The 21,945-nt window shown below is 40.4% G+C and overlaps 1 protein-coding gene across 3 annotated transcripts in view; it reads left to right on the top strand.

Moving 5' to 3' along the window:
- Positions 1–15,816, top strand: part of CENPC (centromere protein C) — a 149,156-nt gene extending 133,340 nt beyond the window's left edge. For all 3 annotated transcript variants that reach the window (XM_089669985.1, XM_089669986.1, XM_089669984.1), the window contains 2 exons: positions 6,426–6,516; positions 14,732–15,816. In XM_089669985.1, the coding sequence (XP_089526111.1) occupies positions 6,426–6,516; positions 14,732–14,811 (171 nt within the window). In that variant the 3' untranslated portion in view covers positions 14,812–15,816. The remainder of the gene's footprint in view (positions 1–6,425; positions 6,517–14,731) is intronic.
- Positions 15,817–21,945: the final 6,129 nt, after the last annotated feature.

The following is a 21,945-nucleotide window of genomic DNA, read 5'->3' as shown; positions in this document are numbered from 1 at the left end:
AATCAGTAAATTCTTACTGCTGGAATGGAGCCGAATATGTTTCATGTTCTTTTACATTTGCCTTTAAAAAGCTTTGCTAGGTCTTCTAAGATATTTTACACATACACACTCTTTCCCACCATTTAGCCTGGAGTAAGCAACATTGCACTGCTGCTCCTGCCTACAGTGACTTTTTCACCTATGGCCGCCTGATTTGTGAGTACTTAGGAGTTTTGCCTCTTTTTGGGTCTAGATGCATTACATTTATACGAAGACACACAATGGATAGTCCTGCTGGCACAGGTGATTTCAGCTCATACTGTTAGTAGTTCTTGGAGCATTTACCTATTATCCTCAGCAGGACCCAACTTCCCAAATCCATAACTTTGGTTCTTGATTGGTATAGGATTGTCCTGATCAGAGGCTAACTCAGCTCCATGTGGTGTGGTCAGGGCTGCCCCCTTGTCCACAGGAACCACCGTGTCCATTTTGAACTTCCTGTCTGCTTGTGCCCAGATACTGGGGCAATCTGCCCCCAGAGGTTCTAAATGTGCTCTAGCATTGTCTCTCTCAGATTCTGAGCCTTTTTCTCAAATTAGCCCTGTGGTTGTTGTAATTCGTACTTATTCAGACTCTCAACGGTCTACCTCTAATGCGGCGCAATCTGGGTCACAGCTGTCTCCTGAAGTAGACTCCTGGAGGAACTGCTTGTTGTTCCAGGTCTTTTAAAACTCCTACAACCGCAAAGACCTATCCATTACATCCACTATTTGGTTACTGCTTCTACAAGGACTGGAAACACCATGACGGTTCCTGGGCGTCACCCGAGATGTGTTGGTACGTTTCCCCTTTTGAGAGTGAATGTATTAGTTGGCAGTCTTTCCCCATCGTAGATGCACCAGTAATCAGCCTTAAAAGGCAGACCACCAAGTGCGTGAATAGTGTGCTTACCTTGATGGAATTAACGGAGTCTGTTAAACTCCAAGTTTGAATAATTGGTGTTGCTCTCCATCCTATTTTGGTGATAATTTTAATATGCCAGTCTGTGTCAAAATGAGTGGATTCTCCCATCTTTGGGGCAGGTCCCCATTTTGTAGAGGTTAGAGCCAATGTCTGGATCTGTGTTCTTTAGTTGTAATGGCCTGCTAGAAATATCAAAATGTGCCTCAAATGGCACATGACCCAAAACACATTTGGGTTTTGGGTCAGCCCTTTTTCCCCTAGCTGTTTCTCTATGGAGATTGAAATCACTCTATTAAGTTGTTTGCTCCCCCTAAACACTTGCTGGCTTTGTATCCGTTTTGTGAGGATTTCATTCAGAAATAGTCTATTTCTGTTTTAGATTCAGTGGCAACTACCTTACCAGTGGTTAATGCACCTGCCTTTTAAGGACCCCACCAGTAAGATGTTGGAAGCCCTTTCTAGAGCTCTGTTATTATTGGCAGGTTCCACCCTGCACCACATTTTGACTGTGACTTCACTTTGTCAGACTGTGTCTGACCAGTCAAAATCCCATAACAATGATCTAACCATTACTATGGTTGATCCCATGCTCCTTGAATGCTTGGAGTGGATGACTGTAGCATTACATTTCAGTTGTGACACATTTCTAGAAGCCTCCTGTTATATCTCATGTACCATTTGTTGGTTCATACTGTGTATGTAGGACACTTTGGCTTAAGTGCAGAACATTTGTGCAAGAACTGTTTAATTTGCACGGCCTTCAAGAGACAACGGGGTTGAACTACTAAAACTGGAGAGTGCAAAATCTGGTGCAGCTCTGCACAAAAACCAATCGGCTTCCAATTTATTTTTTTTTTGGCAAAGCTTAATTGAACAAGCTGATTGGCTGTCATGCACAGCTGTACCAAATTTTGCACTCTTCAGATTTAGTAAATCAACCCCAATATCTCTTCAGACCTACTCTTGATCAAGGATGCTGCTGGTGGCAAGAGCACCCATCTTCCCTAGCAGAAGACGCCTAGGAAGCAAACTGCAAAGTCTTTCCCTTCACTGCCTTTGAAGAAACAGCCCTTTTTGCTTCTTTGCTCTCTCGATCTCAGCCCAGAGGCCCCCTAGGCTTGGCTGTCAGTCCACTCTAAATATCTGGCACAAGTCTGCCAAATCATCAAAGTCTTCCTTCATATAAAGATGTGCTCCAACTTTCCAGAGTGGGGAACATCTGTTGACCTTTGTGGGTGCTTGGCTTTCAATCTAGATGCCTGGGTGTAGGAGATAGCTTGGTGTCTTAGGAGTCTAACAGTGGAGTCTGGGAAGTCCTTTCTACCTGCCTTTTGAAAGTTTCTCACAGCTGATGCCACCGTGTTGTACAGTGGGTCTCTGATGTTGCTCACCCCGTTCATGCCAGTGACTCTGTGCCATCTGAATCGGGTTTTCTGTGTTGTTCAAAAAACATTTCAGTTTTTGTTTTATCCAGCTGTACTGTTGCGGTACTGCTACATGTACATTTTATGTCTGCACATTGGCACAGTGGGGGACCAAGTCCATGCTCCCCAACTGGATCTGGAGGCACTGTGACGGACTCCAGTCACCCCGGCTGGGTATATCCACCAAGAAGCTGCTTCCTAAGCTCTGGAACACGAGACAAGTGACTATAGCTATAGCTACCCAAAAGAACTAGACAACAGTTTTTGGAGTAAACAAGAAGAACTGAATTTATACAGACTATCAGGTAAACGCTAATCACCTTATCACAGACAATGCCCACCTCAGACAGTCCGACGCCCACACAGGAATACATTATACATAGGAAGCCACATGTTACAATGGTAGTTCTTCTGGAGTGATCGCGAGGGAGCAGCAGCAATTCCCAGACCCCCAGATGATATGATTCAGAAAGCGTCATGTTCCTTGGATGGGCCGGAGTGACAGCTGCATTAAAGGTACCCAGGTGCTGTTCGTAGAGTAACTGGGCAACAGTTCCATAGCTGTGGTTACCTAACCCTGAAATTCTGAGATTCCCAAGCAAGCTCCCACTCAGTAACCACCCCGGCCCGTGTCCCACCAAAAGGAGAACATAGTCTCAAAAGAGAAGTGTGGTAGGACAATGAGCCTTCGACGCGACTCCTAGTAAAGTTAGCGGGTATTCCTTTTGGCCCTTGGCCCTATACAGTTCCATGAGAATGTGGCTAGGACCCAGTGAAGCACTGATAAAGTGCCCAGGCTAGATGGAAGTCAGGATGGGCATAATAGTCAACTAGAGGCCAGCTTCTTGTGGATAACTTTAAAACACATTAAAACACAGAGTTCTCCGGGCAATTGTTCTCCTGCAGCCCCAAGTCTGTGACAGGAAGCTACTTGATCTCATCAGAGAGAATGGATGCCCTCAATCTACAATCTTGTGAGCCTATAGTTATGGGTTCTGCATTGCAGAGTTCTCTAACTTAGTGTGTTGACACAAAATACCGTTTTCTGTCATCAGGGACTTTCAAGTTCACTTAGGACTTTATTCCTCATTTGCTCAATTCCTTGAAGAGGAAGTGCTCTAAATGCACTTTTGCGCCATTCTTTGCAGAACCTATCTCTGACCTTCCCAGGGCATCGGACGCTGTGACCATTTCTGACTCAGATTTGTGAAAACACTGTCTTTGATGTTTTTCAGTTTCCTATCATCCCTTCTAAAAGACAAGGGGGTGTTTTGATTCTTATTAATGCAGTGGGTTCTATCCTGCATTTGGGGTATCAGCCTGCTGTCTCCACACTCGGGTTTTTATAAGACTGCCTACACTCTCAAGGTATTATTCCATGGGGATTGGAAGCACCCTTGAAGGGTCCTGGGCCCCATCTGAGATTATGTTCAAACTGTCCCCGTCCCCCCCTGAGAGGGAATTTGTTCATGGTAGTCTATTCCCACTGAGGATACACCAGTGACATTGTAACAGGAAAACTACTAGACAGAAGCTGTGCTTACCTTCAAGGCTTTTTCCAACCAGCAGCTAGAATTCCTCATTTCCCAGTTTCAATTGACCACCCTTTGTACTGTGTTGGGTGTAATTCTAATCTCCTAAACCAAAAGCATCTAATTTTATGTCCCATATGAGTCTGATGTCTATACAGATGCAAAAAGTACTGAGTTACGATGCTGGAATGTTGATGCCACATTCAAATAACATTTGACTTGCTTGACTTTTGAGAGATGTCATCTCTTTGGCCCTACATTGGAAACTACTCTTAGAAATGCCACATGAGGCCTGAGCTTACTGCTGCCTCCGTGTAAGTAATTTAGGAAAAGGGTTAAAGGAATCCCACTCTTCTTCTGCAGTAGGTGGCCAAAGACCCTCATAGCCTGACTCTCATTCAGCCTGTAGAGGGTGGCTTATATTGAGCGGTTAGTAAGGTTGATGAGTCTGATAGCAGCATTCATTATAGAATGAAGACTTGGTTGTGTTACTGGCAAAATAGAGGTGTCTACTGAACTTTTTATGGAGATGAAGGCAGCAAGATTTGAACAGCAATTTGATGTCGGTTTGAAAGAAGTAGGAGCCAAGATTTACACCTTGCACTCTGGTGTGAGGGAAGGAAAGCATAGTTGTGTTATTAATACCGAATGAAAAAGTCTAGCAAGAAAAGTTTAGCAACCTTCTCTGTAGTGACCTGACCAATGTCAAGAGGAGAGTGTTGTTTGTGGTGGTAGATATATTATTTGGGGGAGATAACTGGACAGTGGTGTTATCATCAGGAATTACATAGAAAAGTGACAGCAGACACATTAAGTCTGCCTTTTTTTTTTTTCTTCAATTTATACCTATCTTTTTTTTTTCATTTTTTTTCTCTCTGTTTTGTCCCAAGCATGTTTGAAGCCACTTATTGTTGACCGACTTACTACCTCAGATGAAAATCTATTCCAAGTATCAACTACTCTTTCAGTAAAACCATACTTTCTAAGATTAGTTTTGAACTTTCCTCAGTTTGAGGTCATATCCCCTTGTTCTTGCTCTTAGCTTCATATTGAAAACACTGCAGTTTTGAACCTTATTCAACCCCTTGAAGTATTTAAAGGTTTCAGTCGTTGCTCCTTTCCCTTCTTTCCTCCAGTCTGTACATGTTAAGTTCCTGAAGTCTCTCCTGATATGTTTTATCCCTCAGACCTTTCACCATTTTTGTTACCTGTCTCTGGACTTTTTATTTTGTAAGTGAGGTCTCTAGAATGGGATGCAGTATTTTAAATATGGTCTCACTAAAGATCTCTATAGGGGAAGCAGAACCTCCTTGTTCCTGCTGGTCACCCCTCTAGTAATGCATCCTAGAATTCTATTCACTTTCCCACGGCTTGGCCACACTGCTCATTCTGCAATCATCTGAAATAAGTACTTTCCCAAATCGTTTCCCCCTGTAGTACTGACCAACACTGTACCCACAATGTTGTACTCTGTCAGAGGATTTTTTTTCTCCCTAGGTACATTTAGAAACACTGAACTGCAATTTCCATTGCTTTGGCCAATCTTCAGCCATGCCAGATCATGATCTATGTTACAGACATGAGGATCTGGTTCCCCCTTACCTATCAGGTGCCCCCACAGCAAGCAGCTTGCTATGGGGGCACCCGCTGCTCCGTGTGTCAATTTGTACATGGAGTCACAGCTTGCCCCCTCCCCCTCTCTCTCCTCTTTGGCTGACTGGCTGTAATTGACAGCAGTGGGAGCCAATGGCTCCTGCTTGTTGTCTCAGCCAAGGAGGAGACAGAGACCCAGGACAGCCGAAGCTGTTGTTCACACCGCTGGATCGCGATGAGACGGTAAATGTTGAGGGGTCTGGGGGCACTGCTGCGCACACAAGATTTTTTACCTTCATGCATAGAATGCATGAAGGTTACAAAACCTTGAGCCTTTACAGCCACTTTAAAGTATAACTAAAGGCAAAACTTTTTTCATATAGTTTTTGGATAGAGTGGAGAGAGATGAGAACACCTGTCAGTTTTTATTGCTGTCTGGGCCCCCGTTGGGGAGATCCTTCCTCTCTGTTTGTTCTGTTGACCATTGTCTTTGTAAGTGAAAGTAAAAGAAAAGCCCACATTTTGATTTTTCCCCAGAAAATTAATAGCGGGGAAATCCTAAAATGGGAACTCTAGTTCTGTGACCTGGATTCCCTTAATTTGCAGGCATTTCTTCTCACTTCTTGTTATGGCTATGGGACAGAGATTGAAGGTCCCCAAAGGGACACAGATGGCAAAAAATAAATATGGACGCGGGTTATAACCCTCCCTTACCCTATCCAAAATGTAAAAAAAAAAAGATTTTCCTGTAGTTCCACTTTAATTCAAAGAATTATTTAAGGTAAAAAGTAAACTTCTACCTCTAGAACCAATTTAAGATTTGGATATACTGTAAAATATCAGAGCATATTTGTGCTGAAAGAGTAAAATTCCATTAACATATTCATGCTCTGAAAACGTGTTTTTTTTTTTTTTTTTTCTGTATCTTTCTCAGGTTTTCTACATAGTAAGTGGGAAAATAATGCTGAAACTTCACAAATCATACCGCATTTTAAAGAGTGGTGACTTCTTTTACATTCCCCCACGTAAGTGACTAAAGAGTTTATAAAGCGCTATCCCAGTGATTTCCAGTTAGTGAAATGTGACTCTGGCTACTTTTTCCTTTAAATACAATAATACTAACTGTTCCTGTGCCACCAATCTCTGCTCTATTCAGTTATTACACTGGTTGAAAATTCCTCAGCTCCTGACACTTACGAAAGTGTCGGATACCTGATGGGATGAGATACCTACTTTGCACTATGTTGCACCTTCTACTGCCCCCTACACCGTTACAGAGCAAAGTAATAATGTAAAGACCAGCAGATAGAACCACACAGAAGAGGGAGACCAGGCATTTAATTGTTCTGTAAGTGTGTTTGATGCACACAATAGCGTATATTCTATTTTTTTATTCATTTGTCAATTTGTTTAAAACAATGTCCCACAACACAGTTATTTAGTGTCATGAGTGAATTATTTTTCAGTGGCTATCCTACAAGGACTTGTAGCAGTATATGACAAAAGAATAATTTATAGAGACTCTGTAGACAATTTATTTCAAACAGTTTTCCCATGCAGTTATATGTGTATTTAATGTATTTATGCATGATTTTTACCTTTTAAAATCTTCCCTAGTATAGAAATCCAAAAGGTTATAGACTGCTGCTGGGCACATCATGGATGTGATGTCCGCAGACTGAAGTGACACTCTTTTGTATTATCCCTTGCTCCTCTCCAGCCTGCTCCATAAAGGTTATGTAGGGAGAGGCAAAGGAGCTATGCCAGCACAGACAGTAATTAGATACTCCCAGAAGAGGAGAGGGCTATAATGTGGCAGGAGGGAAAAGGCTGTGCTAGGGAATTTACTATTTTAAGTAGTCAAATCCCCTATTAATTTCAAAGGCACACAATGCAAGTAGATAAAAAAATTCTGAAAATAAGCATTTAAAATACTTGATTTTTCAATGGTTTTCGCTTGTAGTTTTTAAACTTTTTATGACAGGGTCTCATTAAATAAATGATTCTGGGACATCTAGGATAAAGGTTATTGAAAATTGTGTTAGAGATTGAGTTCCACAGGACCCTTGCATTTTTAAAAAAAATTAGTTTGAGGTCAAGCAATGATCCATTTGCCATCAAGCAAAGATTAACACTTTGTGCCTACTTTGCTTTTATGTCTAATATGAAAACAATTATTGAAATGTACTAATATGAAAACTGTGGTAATTCATGGTATCAGATTTTAGTTTACTGTAATTGTACGAGTGAATCTGCTTAATAGTTTCTGTTATTCCGTTTATTGAAATGTTCCCTGGCTAAACAAATCATGAGGCCCTGTTTATAAAAACTGTAGAAAAAGAAAAGTAAGTGTTGCCTTTACTAACTGTTTAGAGTACTTTTTGTATTTTCTCTATAAATAAAAAAACCCTTAATAGGTCACCATAGGTATTAGCTCCACTTTTTTGTTCCTGTTTTTGTCTTCACTATTTATAAATGTGTCCCTTAGAGTGTAGTAGTCTGATGTAAGACAATACCTTCCTTTTGCCCCAAAAGAAACAAAGGTGCTTACAAAAAGTTGGAAAGGCTGTTTAACCCATGACCAATAGATACCATGTACAGGAGACCGTGTACATTATACAGGCTTCCATTAATCAAGAGCTTGGGTTATATGCTGCTACCTTCAGGTGAGGACACTAACAGACAAAGTTGTTAGGACAGCGCACACAACCCCTCTTGCTCCCAGCAATCCTTAGATTTTTGCTAGTGTCCTTGGGTGATGGAAGAACTTTTTCTACTCAGAGCCGGTTTTTGACTTATATTTTCGATTTCTACCTGTAATATTCAGAAGACACACATGATTCTTCACAAGAGCAAGTATTTTCTCCACCTTGCTGCATCTATAGCCTTTGTGGCTGATTCCTGGTGCTTCCAGAACATCCCTTCCTTCAGCCTTCAGTTGTGAGACACAGGATAGATGCATCCCTTCTGCCTTGCAGTACAAGGTTGTGAGTACCACTCAGGAGATCCCCTCACCCTTTTTGCAGATGACATGCACAAGAGAAATGGGGCGAGGGGACAGACCAAAACACACTGTGTACAAAGCCAAGATGAGTTTATTCTGGATTCTTCTAAAAACTTCTGGTACCCTGGACCTCCATACCTGGGAGTCTCCTCTTAACTCCTCGGGTACTTCCCATTCCTCCCTTTTACTAGAGGTGAGTTTTTAGCCTCTATGGCAGATCTGATTGAGAAAGTCTCTGCACTTATAGGGACCCTGGGATGTGCCAGTTTGTGTCCCCTGCTGAGTTTCGTCCATCGTGGCAACGCTGCTTCCTGAGGAGGTGGAGAGAGAAATGGAACAGAATTTTCAGTTTTAGATAACTCTTCCTGGGAGATGGGCAGTCACGCACCCTCAATGTCTCCCAAGCTGAAGGAAACCATTAAGGTTCTGGTGGGCGAGGTATGCTCCTTTTTGAAGTTAGAGCGGTCACCATTTTCTGGACCTAAGGTCACCAGTAAGGGACTGTGATGAACTAGGAACACAGAGAGAGAGAACCCAGAGAAGTCACAGAGAACCCGACGTGTAGGTGTTTATTGGGGAATGTGTGTATATAGGCAAGGGTGGTAATAGGCACAGCAAGGAGAGATATTCTTCAGGATGGTAATTGGGCCCAGCAAGGAGAGATATTCTTCAGGATGGTAATTGGGCCCAGCAGAATTGAATAGTCCACAGGGTAGCAATATGGCACAGCATGGAGAAATAATCCACAGGGTTGCAAAATGGAACAGCAAGGAGAAAGACAAATGCTACCAAAGTCCAACTATCCTGGGTAGTGAGTATGGTGGTCTTGTTGTCGGGGGGGGGGGTGTCCAGGCAGGGCATTCCGTGGAGGACTGTGAGCACAAAGCAGAGAGGGCAGCGAGGGCAGTCCATAGAGGATTCTGGGCACACAGCAGGGTGGGCAGACAGGACAGTCCATGGAGGACTTTGGTCACACAGCAGGAAGGGCAGGTAGCACAGCCTGTGGAGACTCTGGGCACATGCTAATCTCAGAACCCCCCCCCCCCCACAGGTTCTGCTTGCAAGTGGCTTCCACAGAAAAGGGTCTACAAAGTGGGGAAAAAGGGGAGTTCCAGTGTCTGAAAAGCAGCACTGACAATACAGAGCTACAAGCCACAACAGTCCCAGTGTCCAGAAAGTAGCACGCAGTCACTACTAAACTATCAGTCTCAGCACCTTCTGCTCTTCTTCTAATGACACTTGCAGCTATGCATTCCTCTGTGTCCATCACTGGAGTGAGCTCAGAAAATGTCTGACACTTTACTTCGCATATGAATATTATATTGTAATTTGGGTTCAGCCGAGACCTCAGCCCCCAAATTATTGGTGCCAAGGTGTCTGGCTTTATCCTGGTACAGGATACAGTAACGTCTGTGCTACCTGCTGAGTGGAGCCTCATCTCCCACCTAAATAGTATATGTGCAGAATTCTCTAGCTGAGGAACTGGTCTGCAAAGATTGTCTGGAAAGAACATTTTATGGAGAATGGCTCTTTGAAGAGTTCTTACAAACCAATGAGAGAAGTTCCCCAACATCCCTTTCCAAGGAATATATGCAAATGAATTCCCTGCAATATCAATGGGACTTTCTAGGCAACAAACTTCTATTAAAAGTTATAATTATCTTTTCATCTCATCATAAAGCCTTCATAGTGTTTCTACTACCATGTGTACATATAAAATAGTTGTACATACAAAAATTGTTAGAGATTTACATATTTAACAGAGATTTACAATCAATACCTACACGTTTCGGAGACTATGGCTCCTTCTTCAGAGGTAACTCTGTAGATAATACAATGTAATCTGAAATAACATATATCATTAGAACATACAGCCATGTATATAGCATGTGATATTTATAATTTTGAAGTTTCATAATAATGTCCCAAAGGTGGACACTTGAGATCACATGAATGCCGAAAAAATGCTGAAGGAGAGGCAACAACTCCGTATATTTGTATGAAGGCAAAGATTGTTTTATAAAAGAAAAAGAGGGAGCGGATGGTGAAAAATGTGCATGATATATAAACATAGAAATAGGCGCACAGAACCATAGTGCTTGGTTCTATGTGCTTGTTTGTATAATTCTATATCATGCACATTTTTCATACCATCCTCTCCCCCTTATTTTCATTTATAAAGCAAAATTTTTTTGCCTTCATACAAACCTACAGATTTGTTACCTCTCCGTTTTTTTTTTGGGCATTCATGTGATCTCAGTGTCTGCCTTTGGGGGCTACAATGTGATGAGACTGTATCTTCTAATATGTTATTTCAGATTACATTGTACTGTCTACAGAGTTACTTCTGAAGAAGGAGCCATAGTCTCCGAAACGTGTAGGTATTGATTGTAAATCTCTGTTAAATATGTAAATCTCTAACAATTTTTGTATGTACAACTATTTTATATGTACACATGGTAGTAGAAACACTATGAAGGCTTTATGATGAGATGAAAAGATAATTATAACTTTTAATAGAAGTTTGTTGCCTAGAAAGTCCCATTGATATTGCAGGGAATTCATTTGCATATATTCCTTGGAAAGGGATGTTGGGGAACTTCTCTCATTGATTTGTAAGAACTCTTCAAAGAGCCATTCTCCATAAAATGTTCTTTCCAGACAATCTTTGCAGACCAGTTCCTCAGCTAGAGAATTCTGCACATTTGAACTGAGGTAAGAGACAGAATATTTACTGTAAAAAAACCAAATACACTCACATTTCACGTGAGGTAATCAAGCATAGATCATGAGATCAATAGACAAGCTGGGATACCATCCCTACATCGGCATCCAGCCTCAATCACTGTCATCCAAAGACTCCTTAGGATTATACTATTTATCCCTGAAGGAGCAGTAGTCTCCAAAACATGTTGGGTATTGATTGTAAAACTCTGTAACAATTTTGTATGTACAACTATTTTATATGTACACATGGTAGTAGAAACACTATGAAGGTTTTATGATGAGGTAAAAATAAAGATCAATATAACTTTTAATAGAAGTTTTCGAGTTCAGATGGAATCCACGCAATCTGTATTTGCATTAGTGTAACAAAGACATTTTAAAGCATCGATATTCATTAAGGATGCAAATTTACCTGTTCCCGTCTTTTCTCCCACATCAGCTGTTCCTATGATTTTCAGTGGGTGAGCAGCACTTCCATTTTGTGGCTCTTTGATTTGGCCTATTCACGGCCCTATCTAAGGTGCTTGCCATGCTCTTTGTACTGTTCTGCTTTTAGGGAGTACACATTATCAGATACCTGGACAATCTCCTCTTAAAAGAGCTTTTCGCTCAGGCCCTGGCGACCAGTGATCAGTGGGTGATAAAGACACTTCTGAGCTTCAGGTGGATCCTCAATTTCCAAAGGTCTGCATTGGATCTTACCCACCACTTGAAGGAATTGGGTCTAGTTTTGGACATGGTCCGGGTGTTTCTTCCCTGGGAATAGGTGTTGACCCTCTTTGCTCATGGCCAGGCCTTTGACTCACTAGTCCAATTTTGCGTGAGAGTAATGGGTCTCACGGTGGTTTCCTTTGTGCCAGTTTTACTCCAGGCCTATTCAGTTCAATGTATTTGTGGGTCAAACACTCTCAGCCTCTGGACCAGGCCCATGCGCCCGTCTTCAAAGGAGGCGTGGCTGACGTGGCTTTGGAATTGGGGAATTGCTTTCTCTCTTCCTTTTTTTTTTTTTTTCCCTTTATTCTCTCTTTACTATTTTCAACCTCTCAAAATACAGTATGTTGATAAGCTTTCTCTTGTAAACCTGTACAGTTCTGATGACAGATGTAAGCCTGTTGGGCTAAAGAGTAGTCCAGATGTAAATGTTGAAGTCCAAGACTTCCCATTAATTTTCTTGAGCTAAGGGTTTATTTGTCTAACCCTGCCACAGTGGACCGACCAGCTTCAGGAACCGCTTAGGGGTTCATTCAGTGTCATAGCCTTGGCTTATAATCAGTCATCAGGGCTGCACCACCAGCCATGTGGCCCTTCAAGAAGCTGACCCAATTCTGGTTTGGGCTGTAAGGTATGATCCAGCCTTGTCCACATTCCCAGAGGGAAAGATGTTGCGTTTAGAAAGCTGTCCAAATCCTGGCAAAATGCTCATAATACCTAATAATAAGGTAACAATTGAGAACTGCTTTCTAAACACTTAAAATAACTGATTGGTGTGCTCATTATTTTAAATGTAGGTGGTTTAAGTGAAAACAGTAGTAATGATTGGCTAATGCACGTAGAACACAAGGAGTGTTTTAGTGCCCATTTGACAATAAGCCTCTTCTGTTGACACATTGGTTTACCATTCTAAACTGTTCGTTATATACAGTTGTGTTCAAAATAATAGCACTGTGTTGAAAAAAGTGAATAAAGCTCAAACTCCTTCTAATAGCTTTTATTTCCATACACACAAATGCATTGGGAACACTACACATTCTATTCCAAATCAAAACATGAAGAAGAATATATAAAATTTGTGTTGTTCCTCTTAAAACATTGAAGAAAAGTGAATATTAGACTGTTCAAAAAAAATAGCAGTGTTTGTATTCTTTACAAACTCAAACATTGAAGATTTTGCTTTCCTTTGAATCACTTAATGAATATTTAGTTGTATAAGCACTGTTTCTGAGAACTGCTGTACATCTGTGTTGCATGGAGTCAACCAACTTCTGGCACCTGTGAACAGGTATTCCAGCCCAGGATGATTGGACTACATTCCACAGTTCTTCTCTATTTCTTGGTTTTGCCTCAGAAACTGCATTTTTGATGTCACCCCACAAGTTTTCTATTGAATTAAGATCCGGAGATTGGGCTGGCCACTCCATAACGTCAATCGTGTTGGTCTGGAACCAAGATTTTGCACGTTTACTGGTGTGTTTGGGGTCGTTGTCTTTTGGAACATCCATTTCAAGGGCATTTCCTCTTCAGCATAAGGCAGCATGACCTCTTCAAGTATTCTGATGTATTCAAACTGATCCATGATCCCTGGTATGCAATAAATAGGCCCAACACCGTTGTATGAGAAACATCCCCATATCATGATGCTTGCGCAACCATGCTTCACTGTCTTCACAGTGTACTGTGGCTTGAATTCAGTGTTTGGGGGTCGTCTGACAAACTGTCTCCGGCCATTAGACCCAAAAAGAACAATCTTACTTTCATCAGTCCACAAAATGTTGCGCCATTTCTCTTTAGGCCAGTCAATGTGATCTTTGGCAAATTGTAACCTCTTCAGCACGTCTTTTTTTCAATAGTGGGACTTTGCGGGGACTTCTTGCAGATAGCTTGGCTTCACATAGGCGTCTTCTAATTGTAACAGTACTCACAGGGAACTTTAGACCTTCTTTGATCTTCCTGGAGCTGATTGTTGGCTGAGTCCTTGCCATTTTGGCTATTCTTCTATCCTTTCTAATGGTAGTTTTTCACTTTCTTCCACGTCTTTCAGGTTTTGGTTGCCATTTTAAAGCATTTGTGATCATTTTAGCTGAGCAGCCTATCATTTTCTGCACTTTTTTTATATGTTTTCCCCTCTCCAATCAACTTTTTAATCAAGGTACTCTGTTCTTCTAAACAATGTATGGAACAACCCATTTTCCTCAGAATTTCAGAGAGAAATGCACTGTAACCAGCATGTACAACATTTGCTGCCTTCTTTCCTTAAATAAGGGCAATAATTGCCACCTGTTTTTCAAAGAATGAATGACCGACCTCACTAATAGAACTCCACACCCCTGTTATTTTGAACATGCCCATTTCAATTAGTGATTCAATTACACAGAATCAGCAGCATGCATGTCATGACTGTTGGGTCTGTTGGATTTCTATTACTCTACTACACCTGCTAGTAAATTATTTGCCATGTAGAAATATCATTTCTACCAAAAACAGTGATTGATCAGGTTAGTGATATTTAACTGCTATTATTTTGAACACAACTCTAGTTGGCTTGATGCTGAACTCCATATTGCCCATACAGTCGTACTGTCCATGAGTACATAGACCGTTCTAGATAGTTTTATCCTTCCTCACAGGTATGGTGAATAGTTTCTATGCTGAAATAAGCAGTCTGTTTATTCAGAGAACTTTCTAGGAGTTGTGGTTTAGATAATCATGGAGATTAATTCATAAATTGAGTTTTCCCAATTGTTTATACAAAGTAATTAAAAATAATGACATACATTTTCTGTTTTATTCAGGCAACACATATCTCATTAATAACCAAGGCACAGAAGACGCGGAACTTGTTTTCACACAACTCAAGTCTAGATCTAATTGAAAAGCTGACCACAGCCTGAAAGGGAACGGAGGTCTAATAGCAGTTATATGGCACATCATAACACCAAATTAGTTGTGCTTCTGAAGTTTAAATGTTCCTGAAGAGAGAAGTACTTATGCCCCATACTCTCTGTTCTAAGTGCCACCATATCTATATAGGGTACAAGTAAATTAGGCATTGGATAAGGTCATTTGCCCATGCTTACATACCTACTCAAGGTGACTGCTGCAGGGGCTTATGGAAGCTCTGCAGTTATGTTTGTATTTTGATGTTATCAGTAAATGGGAAAATTAGAAACTCCAGCCATTTAACTATAAATGAAACACATATGTGAACTGTTTTACTTGGAGAGGATTGCCATGTTTTTGCACACTGCACAGTCGAGCAGGTGTTATACCTGTTACTTGTTAAGGGTTATTATATCTTGTGTAATATGTCAGCTTATTGGGAAATTATTCTGCAGTTGGGATGCTGTATTGCTGCTTGATAAGCAGGTAGTTGCTTATCCACAGTTAAGCTTGTGTTAATAGTGACCTCTACTTAATAAAAACCAAATCTATCTCCCTGTTATAAAATAGATACCTACACTTGCCACTTTGGTTACCATCCATTACTCCATATACCATAAATGTCTCTCAAAAAAATGACTTTCTATGCTATGCTATGTGCACCCACCGCCTGGCACTTGGTCTAGGTGACTGGCCATATAGGTGCCAAGCTCTGCATTGTGGGGACATGCATGCGAGTGTCCTATACTTGAAAGTACCAGTATTTTAAGCTGGGTATGACTGGCGATTGGAGCTGTAAGTATAGCATCAGTATCTGCCTTTTCAAGAATGGGAGGGAGTGCTGTACGTAACAATATTTTTTATGTTGCCCAATTTGTAGTACCTGTTTTAACCTATGTTTTGTATACTGTTTATCTTATTTGCAAGAAAAGACAGAAACCATTCCAAAATATTTTATTAAAAATCAGCAATTGGAATGCGCTAAATACATCAAAATTAACATCACAAATAATATGTGTATAAAAGTCCCAACATCTTAAATACAAAAAAATCTCCAGTGAAAATAATCCATAAATTTCGTGCATATAAGTGTATAGAAAAAATATGTCCAACACCCCAAACAAAAATTCTTCTTTAAACATATAAATCCACCGTACTTTATCCACCACCAAATGAATGGAATAAACTCACCAGAGCTCAATGCTGATTAGATTATAAATCAGCACAAGCGTGTTTGCTCTGGGAGCGATGAGAGTAGGTAGATCATGAAGCAGCACTCTATAGTATAGACACTTCCAGATATCAGGAACAATACTCTGCAGTGACTTTTGAGGTATGGCCAAGACTCTTTATATAACGATCCTCCTCCAAATATATAGTAATGTCACTCAAAAATAAAGAAAAGGCATGATGGTGCAGCAAGTAAGAACCATTAAAACTTTTTATTGCAATTTCATCTTACTCACAAAATAAAGTGTCCACCTGACACTGGTATAGCAAGCGATCAGATACACGGAATGGACGAGCCCCGTTCACCGCGGACACCTCGCCGACAGCTCCAGGGAACGTCCTGACGTCATCCAATATGCCCCGCCCTACGCGTTTCGTCACTCTGATGTCCTCCGTGAGGACATCAGAGTGACGAAACGCGTAGGGCGGAGCATATTGGATGACGTCAGGACGTTCCCTGGAGCTGTCGGCGAGGTGTCCGCGGTGAACGGGGCTCGTCCATTCCGTGTATCTGATCGCTTGCTATACCAGTGTCAGGTGGACACTTTATTTTGTGAGTAAGATGAAATTGCAATAAAAAGTTTTAATGGTTCTTACTTGCTGCACCATCATGCCTTTTCTTTATTTTTGAGTGACATTACTATATATTTGGAGGAGGATCGTTATATAAAGAGTCTTGGCCATACCTCAAAAGTCACTGCAGAGTATTGTTCCTGATATCTGGAAGTGTCTATACTATAGAGTGCTGCTTCATGATCTACCTACTCTCATCGCTCCCAGAGCAAACACGCTTGTGCTGATTTATAATCTAATCAGCATTGAGCTCTGGTGAGTTTATTCCATTCATTTGGTGGTGGATAAAGTACGGTGGATTTATATGTTTAAAGAAGAATTTTTGTTTGGGGTGTTGGACATATTTTTTCTATACACTTATATGCACGAAATTTATGGATTATTTTCACTGGAGATTTTTTTGTATTTAAGATGTTGGGACTTTTATACACATATTATTTGTGATGTTAATTTTGATGTATTTAGCGCATTCCAATTGCTGATTTTTTGTGTTTCGCCAATGTTTTGGGTTGGAGGTTTGCTGCTGTAGAGGATTGATATTGTTGATTGGCGCTTTCTTTCTTTTTTATGTTTTCCAAAATATTTTATTGTCATATTTGTGTTTCTATTGGTTTGGGAGTACAAACATTATTCTCTCAAAGTTCAGATCTAAATAAGTGTGTCGCTTATCACAACAGTAAAATTGAAATCCTTTTGACTGGTAAAAACAAGTTCACATCTATGTATTTCATCTATGTATATATTTCTTTGCTTGGAGTTTCATTTTACCTTTTCTCAACTCAGCTTTTAAGTAAATGGTCTCCTGCAAGATCTGTCAGGTTAAAGGGTGGATTTGCTAGCCACATAGTGAGAGCACTGCCTCCTAACTAACATCATAGGGATCAGAGGTGTACCAATAGATGGAAACTAGAGAAAGCATATTGCAGATACTTTTTTCATAGCTAGTCCAGTAGCAGAGAAAACTTCTCCCTTCCAGATCTTGATCAGTCCACAGGGTTAAAATTGGTACCCTCTGCCAAAGGCTACAAAGGATCACCTACATTGACATAACATTCGTATAAGTGCTGTGTAAAATGCACAATTGCATTATTTTGTGCCAGCTATGTTTTGTATTATGTACATTGTATACAAAAAAGAATGTATCCATTGTAATATATAAGTGAGTACATCTGAAACTGAAATGTCAGTATTGGGCAAAATGGTAAATAAAAAAATATAGTGATGACAAGTTTGAGCACCTTGTACAAAAACTTGAAGGAACCATAAAAAAGGTTTGTGGAGGAGTCCACATTTTTGTATCCCAGTAAAACATGTATCAGGCGGAGTGTGCTGTTGTAACAGTCTTTACTGATATTTCAGTTTTGGGAGCAAATGGGAGTTCACATTTATGAAACAAACAAAAAAACACCAGCCAATCCACTCCCTCCCAGCCACCTAACCTAATTTAACACAAGCCACCCCTAGCTTCTCTGCTGTTAATAGCACATCCCCATTTTATAAAGCTGGCTATACACTAAAGAAAATCTGAATAAAATCTTCATTAGTTTTAACTACTCACACAGGCCCTCTTACATAATGTTTGGTAGATCTGAAGCAGAATGTATACTTTAATTGTATAGTATAAGGTCACTTAAATCTATAATAGGGACCTGCTGCAGACGTGCAACCAGCACTGGAGTAGAAGCTGCCATTGCTGTAAGTACTTGGGGCTGTCTGGGTTTATTTAGGTTTGGGAGCAAGGGAGGGGGGTGGTGTTTTTTTTTGTAGGAATGTGAACTTGGCCTTTGCGAAAATGTTAATATTGTTGTACATGTTTTGAGTTTTATTGTTGTAACTCGACTTGTTTATTTTTTCCATGTTGGTGTAGTTGTATTTATAAGTTACTTTTGTCTGTAGATTGGAACTGTAATGTAATACGTTCAGCATTGCATTCTTAAATCTGTGTTAAATTAAACACCACTTTGCAACTTTGTGTCATTTTGTTTTATTATGGTAGTGGGTGTTAAAAGTATTGCATTCTTGATGCTTTTCAATGAGTGCCGTCATTTTACTGTATATATGGCTGTTACATAGGGTCCAGGGTTGCGGCATCATTTTCAACATACATTATACTGTAGTTCACATTTGTTATATTCTTATTGGATAAAGATGCCTTTTTGCTCTGTTATTAACATCTGCTGTGCACTTTTTAACCCCACAGATTCGGGAAATTCCATAAAGCCCTTGCAACACTTTTCTGATGGTGTGGCCCTTTAACCACTTGCTGGCTTCTGCCTGGTTTCCGGGTATTGGGCACTGAGCTGTGCTGTGATTGGACACAGCATGAGTTTGTCAGCAGTTTTAGTCTTTGCAGCCACACTGAACTCTGTGTACACTGAACATTGATCTGGCTGTTTCTTCTCCCTGAAGAGCAGGGAGAAAAAACAGCCAGATCTTTTGAGTAATTGCAGCACATACTACACACTTTTTACTTGTTAGGCACACTGTTAACCCCTTGATTGCCCCTTAAAATTTAAACCCCTTCCCAACCAGTGTGGTTAGTACAGTACAATATCTGATCACTGTATGAGTGTCACTAAAAACGAGCCAGTGTCCCTCCCAGCCAGTGTCTGTTAGTGCCAGATTGCCCGCCACACAGTCACATTCCCACTGTAAGTCTCTGACCACCGCCATTACCAATATAGCATCTATAGCGGCATACATTGCAGTATATACAGTGGGGCAAAAAAGTATTTAGTCAGCCACCAATTGTGCAAATTCTCCCATTTAAAAGATGAGAGAGGCCTGTAATTGGCATCATAGGTAGACCTCAACTATGAGAGACAAAATGAGAAAACAAATCCAGACAATCACATTGGCTGATTTGGAAAGAATGTATTTGCAAATTATGGTCGAAAATAAGTATTGGTCAATATCAAAAGTTCATCTCAATACTTTGTTATATATCCTTTGTTGGCAATGACAGAGGTCAAACGTTTCCTGTAAGTCTTCACAAGGTTGGCACACACTGTTGCTGGTATGTTGGCCCATTCCTCCATGCAGATCTCCTCTAGAGCAGTGATGTTTTGGGGCTGGTCGCTGGGCAACACGGACTTTCAACTCCCTCCAAAGGTTTTCTATGGGGTTGAGATCTGGAGACTGGCTAGGCCACTCCAGGACCTTGAAATGCTTCTTACGAAGCCACTCCTTCATTGCCCTGGTGGTATGTTTGGAATCATTGTCCTGTTGGAAGACCCAGCCACGTTTCATCTTCAATGCCCTTGCTGATGGAAGGAGGTTTGCACTCAAAATCTCACGATACATGGCCCCATTCATTCTGTCCTGTACATGGATCAGTCGTCTTGGTCCCTTTGCAGAGAAACAGCCCCAAAGCATGATGTTGCCACCCCCATGCTTCACAGTAGGTATGGTGTTCTTTGTATGCAACTCAGCATTCTCCTCCAAACACGACGAGTTGTGTTTCTACCAAACCGTTCTATTTTGGTTTCATCTGATCATATGACATTCTCCCAATCCTCTTCTGGATCATCCAAATGCTCTCTAGCAAACTTCAGACGGGCCCGGATATGTACTGGCTTAAGCAGGGGGACATGTCTGGCACTGCAGAATCTGAGTCCCTGGCGGCGTAGTGTGTTACTGATGGTAGCCTTTGTTACGTTGGTCCCAGCTCTCTGCAGGTAATTCACTAAGTCCCCCCCGTGTGGTTCTGGGATTTTTGCTCACCGCTCTTGTGATTATTTTGACCCCACGGGGTGAGATCTTGCGTGGAGCCCCAGATCGAGGGAGATTATCAGTGGGCTTGTATGTCTTCCATTTTCTAATTATTGCTCCCACAGTTGATTTGTTCACACCAAGCTGCTTGCCTATTGCAGATTCAGTCTTACCAGCCTGGTGCAGGTCTACACTTTTGTTTCTGGTGTCCTTCGACAGCTCTGTGGTCTTCACCACAGTGGAGTTTGGAGTGTGACTGTTTGAACTTACCTGTATCAAAGGCACCTGTCCACAACCTCAAACAGGTGCCATTGATACAGGTAAGGACAGAGGAGCCTCTTAAAGAAGAAGGTACAGGTCTGTGAGAGCCAGAAATCTTGCTTGTTTGTAGGTGACCAAATACTTATTTTCCACCATAATTTGCAAATAAATTCTTTCCAAATCAGCCAATGTGATTGTCTGGATTTTTTTTCTCATTTTGTCTCTCATAGTTGAGGTCTACCTATGATGCCAATTACAGGCCTCTCTCATCTTTTTAAGTGGGAGAACTTGCACAATTGGTGGCTAAATACTTTTTTGCCCCACTGTATACCATAGTTTGCAGACGCCATAGCTTTCAATCAAGCCGATTAAAATACACTTATTGAGGTTTTTTGAGATTTTTTTTTTAACCAATGACATGGCAGAATACATTTTGCTCTAAATTTATGAATAATTTTTTTTTTTTTTAATGGATGTTTTTAGAATAGAATTTTTTTTTTTTTCAGTTTTCATTTATATAGCAAAAAATAAAAACCCATTATTGATCAAATACCACCAAAAGAAAGGTCTATTTGTATGAAAAAAAAATTATATAAATTTTATTTGGGTGCAGTGTTGCATGGCTGAGTAATTGCCAGTTAACCACTTGCCCTCTAGAGACCAGGCCTCTTTTTGCTACTTGCTGCTCCACTAATTCAACTGATAATTGCACGGTCATACAATGCTGTACTCAAACGAAATGTACGTCCTTTTTTTCACACAAATAGAGCTTTCTTTCAGTGATATTTGATCACCTGTGCGCTTTTTAATTTTCGCGCTATAAACAAAAAAAGACCAAAAATTTTGAAGAAAAACAATATTTTTTAATACCAGCTATAAAAATTATATAGTAAACTCAAAGTTAGTTATACATTTAGGCCAAAATTATTCTGCTACATGTTTTTGGTAAAAAAAACATCCCAATAAGTGTATATTCATTACTTTGTGTGAAAGTTACAGCGTCTACAAACTATGGTATAAATTTTGCAATTTACGCCATTTTTTTTTTGCTATACAGCGCTGCGCTAGTTTAACGGACAATTGCGCGGTCATGCAATACAGTACATAAATTAAATTTATGTCCTTTTTTTCACACAAATAGAGCTTTCTTGTAGTGGTATTTGATCACCTGTGCACTTTTTTATTTTTGGCGCTATAAACAGACATTTTTGAAAAAAAAATGTTTTTTTAAAACTATATTTTCTGATATCGGTCATAAAAAATATCCAAAAAAACAAAAATGTCATAAATTTAGGCCAAAATGTATTCTGCTACATGTTTTTGGTTAAAAAAATCCCAATAAGTGTATATT

Source organism: Staurois parvus, unplaced genomic scaffold, assembly GCF_062004578.1.
Source record: "Staurois parvus isolate SC_StPar_1 unplaced genomic scaffold, SC_StPar_1.0 ptg000086l, whole genome shotgun sequence".
Lineage (NCBI taxonomy): Eukaryota > Metazoa > Chordata > Amphibia > Anura > Ranidae > Staurois > Staurois parvus.
Note: the sequence above shows the minus strand (reverse complement) of the source record. Positions and strands in the feature narration are given on the sequence as shown.